At 49.4% G+C, this 8,067-nt stretch overlaps 1 protein-coding gene and 1 pseudogene across 1 annotated transcript; both read left to right on the forward strand.

Moving 5' to 3' along the window:
- The first annotated feature begins 2,927 nt into the window (after positions 1 to 2,927).
- Positions 2,928 to 3,689, forward strand: LOC123125653 (protein PELPK1-like). The gene has a single exon (XM_044546118.1). The coding sequence runs from the start codon at positions 3,004 to 3,006 to the stop codon at positions 3,412 to 3,414; it is 411 nt and encodes a 136-aa protein (XP_044402053.1). The 5' UTR covers positions 2,928 to 3,003; the 3' UTR covers positions 3,415 to 3,689.
- A 1,770-nt stretch (positions 3,690 to 5,459) lies between these two features.
- On the forward strand, positions 5,460 to 6,175 carry LOC123125654 (protein app1-like; annotated as a pseudogene).
- Positions 6,176 to 8,067: the final 1,892 nt, after the last annotated feature.

Genomic DNA, 8,067 nt, shown 5'->3' on the forward strand with positions numbered 1-8,067 from the left:
ATACCCTAAAAAAATCTGAAATTTGGGGATATCAAACGTGGTTTCTCAATCTACTCCCGTGTGAAATTTCATGAAAAAATACCAGGAAACGTATCTGTGATGAAGGAAATACTGCCTGAACAAAAATCCATCCAGATAGTTTTTTCTATACATAGGAACTTTTTGTCTTTTTTGGCATGAATATGTTTCTTGGTATATTTTCATGAAATTTCACGCGGAAGTAGATTGGGACCCCTGGTTTGACATCCCAGAATCTCAAATATTTTTTCAAATTTCTTGGTATTTTATTGAATTTAATGTTCGTATAGAGGTGTGCAGCACCTGGGTGCTACAAATCCGCTTTCCATATCTCAATCTCTATACTACTCAAAAAAAGAGTAGCATTCCTTTTCTACCGGCAAACACTTCGTTAACCGGTTCTCCCCCTCCCACCACGTCCCTCTACTGGGTTTTTTCTTCCAACCAATTTTTTTCTGCTACCACTCCCTTTGTCTGCACCTTCCACGTATGCTAATCACTCACCTTAACTTTTTTTTATCTTCTGAACCAATTTCACCTTAATTTATTTACCAAACTTCTCATGAAACTATAAGGTAAATCATGGGCAGGATTTGATAAATATTTATTTACACAATCGTATTAATAAGAGCAAATAGATCACAAGCTAACGTACTATAATATTCATATCCTGTTGCAATGCACGGGCATTGTGGTAGTCATCATTAAACATTAGACTCGGTAGAGATACAAACATATATGAAGAACATAGCCCTAGACACTTTGCAAAAGGGTCCCCAATAAAAATATTAAACAAAAATGTCCCTTCAAGTCCCTTCAAACAACCGATTCTGTAGCTACCGGCAGCAACCAACGATGTCGTGACGCACGATAGAAATTGGGGCGAGCCCCAGGCCACCACCATCACCTTTGCAGCTTTGAGAGCAGATGAATAGGCCTTATGCTTGCAACAAGGCACTTGTCGACGTGGCATGTCAGTTGGGGATCATCCCCATGCTGATCCAGATCTAGCTCTGCTACTTCCCATTTCCGGAGACAGGGAAGAACGCCGGAACCGTCGCCCACAGGCTACCAATTTTGTTCAGAGTCATCATCTCTTCCCCGCTACTAACGATGTCTGGCAAGAGAGGGCAACCGCCATCCACAAGGAAATAGACAAAAAGCATATCGTCCCATCGACGTCACCTTGGAGGGCACCGTCGTGGTGAAGAAGAGATCAGAGCCAATTTACTTGACACAGCGCCGCCCTCACCGCTCTGGCATCACCAGACGAATACCTAGCCCTACCTAATTGAGTTGTGTTCCTGTGATTAACATGTTTTTGTGATGTTTGTCACACAGTCGGCGAGAGTGGTTGTGGCCATTGCTAAATAAATAGATAATTTTTCGGTTAAATTAATCTAGGAAATAATTACGATCATGGCATTGACAAATTTACTGACATACTGATTACGAGCAAGCAAGCATGTACTACACATATAGTAGAAATATCTATGCACATAGCTAGTACTATTAAGACAGAAATAAATAGGAGAGGGATATATGTGTTATACCCTCCGGTTGGCCAGTTGGCCGTAGCGGCAGCAGTGGCGGCGGCCTCCTCGGCTGGCTTCTGATCAGCGGTAGCCTTCTCGGCGGCGGCTCTCTCGGCGTTGGTAGACATGGTGATGATGCAACGGACGTGGACAAAGAGGAAGTAGTCGATCGGTGACGAGCAGTCACGTAGTCGCCCCCCAAAACCTAATCGCCCCTTTCCCTTACAGGATCCGGAGAGGCAGGGTTTTGGAGGCCTGCTCTCTCGTCAGCTGTGTACGCGGTGAACGTGATGGAGTCGCTGGCGGTAGCAGCAGCAAAGGGAACGACATGGGCGGTGCGCGTGGAGCAGATGTGATTTGTTCGTGGCGGCTAGGTTGGCCAACGCCTCACATATATATGTGCGTCCAGGTGGAGAGACGTGAGCTTGACCCACGTCCGAGTCCGTGACAACCCACGATTCGACGTCTCAGATCGTGGCCCAGCTATCAAAGACCCTCCATTTCTGACCGGCAAAAATAAGCGCATAGGCGGATGAAGAGTGCGCGAGGGCCTATTCTCTTCTCAATCTTCAATAGCATGCGGAAGAAAATCCCTCATAACGAGGTCCAACTTCTTCTCCACTAGCGGGTTGAGACTAAACTTCCCATCATCCTTTATTACGAAACCCTACATAGACCCTTAAAGATTTTTCTGAAATTGTTAGATGGGCCTAAAGCCCACCCCATATTTCAACGGCGATGTTGTGTCATGTTTTGAGTGGGCTTGGCCATACGACATGAGTGAGTGTGGCCCTGTTGTGTCGTTGTTTGAGTGGGCTTGGTGCACAGTCTGAATTGATTTCATTTGTTTTTTCTAATTAACTGGACAACAATCTTCTTAAGTAGTGAAGCGGACAAAAAAATGCCTCACGTTTTGGGAAGTTAAAATTTTGAAAAAATAACAGAGTCAAAACGGCGAGGTTACCTATACAGTCCAGGCAGCAGCTACGTACGATACACGATACGATCGACTAGTTACTTGCAACCAGAGATGCTCCCCTACCATGAAGAGATGGCACTGCATTTGAAGATAGACCAAGACAGTCAGTGCACCTTCCCGAGAACGTGTGACTGAGCCAGACAGCCAGTTGAGAAATGATGGGACGAATAATCAAGACGGTTGAGCAGATCGAAGCTGCAGCGCCGGCCAGCCCCCTCTTCTCACCTAAATACAGAAACTTGGAGCTATCGCCATGCGAAGCTCTTCCCTTTTTGAATTGACAACGCACGTACAAACATTCTTAATCTAGCCAACAACCAGCCTAATCACGTTCGCGCTTTGAGCTCTATAAATTGCCAGGCATTGACCCATGTCCATGCATCGCAGCAGAGCAGAAGAACCATCTTGCAATCACCTCCCAGACACGAGAAAAAAAGTCTGTTACTAGTACCTAGCTAGCTAGCCCTAGCCATGGCTTCCAACGGGAGCATGTTGGCCATCATCATGGCATGCGCGCTCCTCCTCGCCGGCAGCACGTGCCACGCCGCCCGCAACCTGGCCGACACGACGCCGGTTGCTAGTGCCGTCCCTGGACTGCCGGCCGTGCCGACCTTACCCGCCGTGCCCACGGACACGGTCACCCTGATGCCACCTATGCCGTCGGTCACCCTCCCCACCGTGCCGCAGGTGACCCTGCCGCCCATGCCGGCCATCATCGTGCCCAAGGCGGTGCTGCCGCCGATGCCCAAGGTCACCCTCCCCACAGTGACGATGGCGCCGATGCCCGCGATTGTCGTGCCCAAGGTGACGCTGCCGCCGTTGCCCTTCGTCCCGAATGTGAACGTGCCTATGCCGTTTGCGGCGCCACCCCCGTCGGCGTAGGTGCGGCCACGCGGCGGTGCTCTCGCCCTGTCCATGATGTATTGATGGGGCGCCTTCCATGTGAGAGTGGCGTCAGGTCACTCCGTGGTCACGACACATATGTTCTTACGTGCAAGCTCTGCGTTTTAAGCGTGATGTAGCAGTAGATCCTACGTTTTGTTTACGTCTCAGTGTATGTATTCTTAGTCTGTTGCTGCTAGTGTTTGACTGTTAGGGGTTGTCCCAGTGTCTATATGTAATTGTTCACCAGTCACAAAAGTTTCATATTTTCTAGAGATGATTTTTGTCAGCCTTTTCACTTATAACTGATTAATTGAACATGCAGTCTCCTTTTGACAGATTCGGAATGAGTAACCAAAGCTTCGTCTTGTCTCCTCACGTAAACTTCCGTTTGGCACCACTTAATGTCGCCGGAACCCTACCATTGTTGTCAATGACCGTGTTCTTTTTTAAAACCATCGCCGTTTGTACTGTTGTTAGTGTCACTGACTGATGTTAAGATCTTGATGAAAGCACAGCACAAGCGTAAAGGCTACTTCTTTTATTTAAAACATTTGAACATGAGCCACAAAAAAGAAGTTTTGAACACAAGACACTAGTGTCAATCAGGGCATCTCCAACGCTATCCCCTAATTTGCCCTTACATGTTCGAACTTGACGGTCCGAACACTTTTATACCTCCAACGATATCCCTTCTTTGTCCGTGGTCTTAACCGGATGTCTGAAATCCCCTAGTATATCTCCAAATCGGGGGTTATATAGGCGTGTCCGGATGTGTTCCCAAACACCGCCAACTTAGCATATATAAGATGACTCCAAGGCCATCACAAACTCATTTTTATTCTCTTCTCCTTCTCTCTCCTCTCTCCATTGGACAAAGGGGTGAATAATTGAGGGATAGTGTTGGACGGCCGAGCACAAAGGACATCATGGCGGTGTGTTTCACCTTGCCTGCCAAGCCCAACTGCCCAAGCATGTTTCTGCCAGGGCCATCCACCAAACACTCAGATGTTGGCCACCAATTTCCTCCCTTTTTTCCCACTCAAATAGTTGAGGTTGTCACGGGAGCTTATACCATCGTAAATGCACTTTGCAAAAAGTTAAGTTCACATTACAACTGACTTAAGTAGTTGAACGGATGAACATGACGGAGTAAGAACGAAAACAACATTGAAATGTCATGAAATCGTCATCTCTACACCAAAACGCCCAAGTCGGCCTAAAAGACTACACAAACAACCCTCACTAAAAGGGGCGTGCTAGAAAAATCTGAGGTACATGTCGATTTACCGAGCACTAAGTAATTATAACACGAGTGCCGCTGAAATTTGTTAACAATGTTCACCAAATATCTGAAGTTTACCATGGATTGACTATTCAAAATAAATTAGGTTGTTGCCACTCTCTTTCTTATTCGACTTCACATTGGGGTGGGCAAAACCCTATCCCTATGAGCATCTCCGAGAGACTGAGCCGGCATATCATTACGAAGTCATAGTATGCGCCTTGTCGTCGACGGGAACGTCTCCTACCACTGAAAGCGTATCGCCGGAAATCCTGAAATAATAAATACAAAAATAATGAGAGCACCAGGACTTGAACCCTGATGGACTGGAATACCACTATCTCTCTAACCATCCAAGCACATGTTGGTTCGTAAAATAGTACTATTTGTTTATCCTGAAAAAAGAGTGACGAGGAGAGGTATCTGCAGCGCCAGCTCCTCGCCTAAACACAGAAATTTGAGGCATCCATGCAGGCATCGCATCCACATCGATCGACAGTTACAACTAATTTCCTGCTCGATCATATAAACATTTTGTCACTTCTGACTAACGTAACACGTTATGGTTACCAACTATGCTTCCGGAGAAAGTTGTGTTGCCTACCATGGCGAGTCTGGCCAACAACCAATCTAATCAGGCCATCCATCACCTGGGCTATAAGTTCCAGGCATCGACCCCTGTCCTTGCATCCCAACAGATCAGAGACATCTCGCAGTCGCCTCGCAGCAAACCATCTCAGAGAAAATCTAGGAGCCAGCCATGGCCTCCACCACGAGATTCTTGGCCATGATCATGGTGTGAACGCTCCTCGCCAGCACGACGTGCCATGCCGCTCGCCACTTGGCCGACACCACCCCGGCGGCTGCCCCACCCGCTGCGGCTGCTGTCCCTGGCTTCCCGGCCGTGCCAACCATGCCGACTGTGCCCACCGTACCGCAGGTGACGCTGCCGCCCATGCCCGCTGTTCCGGCGGTGCCGAAGGTGACGATGCCCCCAATGCCCGCCATCGACGTGCCTAAGGTGACCATGGCACCGATGCCCGCTGTCGTTGTGCCTAAGGTGACGATGCCACCGATGCCCGCCATTCCTTCCATGCCGAAGATGACGCTGCCGCCGATGCCTTCTATCCCGACCGTCAACGTCCCTATACCGTTCCTGGCGCCGCCTCCATCAACTTAGGAATGCACGTGGTGATGTGTGCACCATATCGACGGTCACACGCTCTCATGTTCCAGTGGCTACATCACTTGGTTGCTCATGTGAAGTAGGAGTATTCGTTTTCCTGTTGTATGCTTTACATTTCAATTCTCAGTTGTTAGTTATTGTGTGTTGATTTTAAAGGGGTGTCCTTGTTCTAGCATATATGCGGCATTTTAATTTATTCAGATGTTATATTTGTATCATGTATTTGTACAGTATAAGAGGTCCATGCGTTGGTACACAAGCTTAATAAAAAAGGTATTGTTTTTCTTTTAGGATAAAAAAATATTGTTGACTCAAGCTCTTGTATGTTTTTTTGCACCAAATTAGATGTGCAAGCGTACTACAGTTCCTTTTAGTGCTCTGGATAAATATGAGCGAACCCTGTCTAGGAGGAGAAGCAAAATTATAGTGGAGGAGGACACAATAAAAACAAAACCACGACATCTGAATAAAATAACAACAACCACATATATAAACAACAACCCCATAAAATACACGGCCCAACAATATAAAATGGTGAGGTAGCCCACTTACAAAGCTAATTTCAAGACAATCAGGGAACGTAGAACACAAGCGACTACGCAACCGAAAGATATCACAGAAAGACCTGAGAAAACAGTCACACTACGCCCTAGTACATCTAAACTCCACGACAACACCCTCAAGAGGGGGAACGGCGTCGCTGTCAAGTCCACCTGTTAGAGTAGTCATTATGGTATACGACTTCTAGTCCAAGTCAGTTTTGTACCCCTACCCCAAGTCGGTTTGTACCTTCTTATATACTCTTGTATGCCGCACCAAATCATCAACAAGCAACAGTTTTATTCAGCTCTCATGGTATCAGATACCGGTCCTAGGGTTTAGGGTATGGCTCCGCCAACGCCACCGCCGCCGCCGCCGCCCGGCTACTTCGAGCGCCGGGCCGCACTCATCGCCAAGGCTGCCAATGCCGCGGCCGCTTCTCTCTCGGCCCTCACCATAGCTCCACAAAACTACCCTGCACCCATCCTCGCCGCACCAATATCTCTTGCTGACACAATCTCCGACGTCAGCCCCTACATCCCCATAGTTCTTGATCTCGCCGCCCACAACTACTACCATTGGAGACATCTCTTCGATCTCCACCTCGGCCGCTGCAACCTGCGCTCGCATGTCGTCGCCAACTGTCTTCCCCGCCCCGACGATCCACAATGGTTGAAAGACGATCTCGCGATCGTCCAGTGGTTCTACACCCGCATCACCACCGAGATCTTCAACATGCTCGATCACGACGGCGCCACCGCTGCCAACATCTGGCACTCCCTCCGTCAGCTCTTCCAAAGCAACACCGATGCTCGGAAAAACGCTCTCCACACCGAGCTTCGCAATATGGTGCAAGGAGACGCCCCGGTGAACCTGTTCTGCCAGCGCGTTAAGACCATTGGTGATGAGCTCCGCGAACTCGGCGATACAGTTAGCGACTCACAGCTAATCAATATCGTCGTCGTCGGCCTCAGCGAAGACTTTGACAAGCAAGCCTCGTTCATACCGATGATACGGCCCCCTCCTACCTTCGCTGAAGTTCGTTCCTTACTACAACTCGCAGCGGAAACACAAGCTCGCAAGGACTCTCGCCCCAAGGTCTTTCATGCTGCGGCTCATACTCCTCTGTCGTCTACACCAGCGCCGCCTTCCAGGCCGGCTCCTGCCGTCGGGCCGTCCGCATCGTCATCTGTTCAACCGTCCCCAGGCCAGCGTCCTAGTCCGAACTACCGCGGCAAAAACCCTATCTATAGGCCGCCGTCGACTCGTTCGGTTCCGCCTATGACATCACCAGCACCGAGTCCTGCACCACCCACCAGTGCTCCATCTGCGGTTGCATGGCGGCCTCCTCATGATCCTTGGACGGGGCTTGTTCAAGCATGGCCCATGCCCTGGTCCGCTCCGTCCACCCTCGGTGCTCCGCCGGCATACTCAGGTGCTTGGCAACCCGGCCTTCGGCCGCCTACAGGTGCTCCCGGGGTTCTCAACCCCCGACAGCCGGCCAATGCCTATCACGCCACCCCGACGTATGCTCCTTATGGTCATTACAGCACCGACGGCGGCGCCTACTACACACCTCAGCCGGCCCTGCTCCCGACGCCACCCCCACCACAGCCGGCCAATGCCTACTACACTCCCCAGC

This window comes from Triticum aestivum, chromosome 5D, assembly GCF_018294505.1.
Source record: "Triticum aestivum cultivar Chinese Spring chromosome 5D, IWGSC CS RefSeq v2.1, whole genome shotgun sequence".
NCBI classification, from domain to species: Eukaryota; Viridiplantae; Streptophyta; class Magnoliopsida; order Poales; family Poaceae; genus Triticum; species Triticum aestivum.

Excerpts from the sequence above, each read along its gene's own strand:
- LOC123125653 (XM_044546118.1), top strand. The coding sequence starts at position 3,004 with ATGGCTTCCAACGGGAGCATGTTGGCCATCATCATGGCATGCGCGCTC.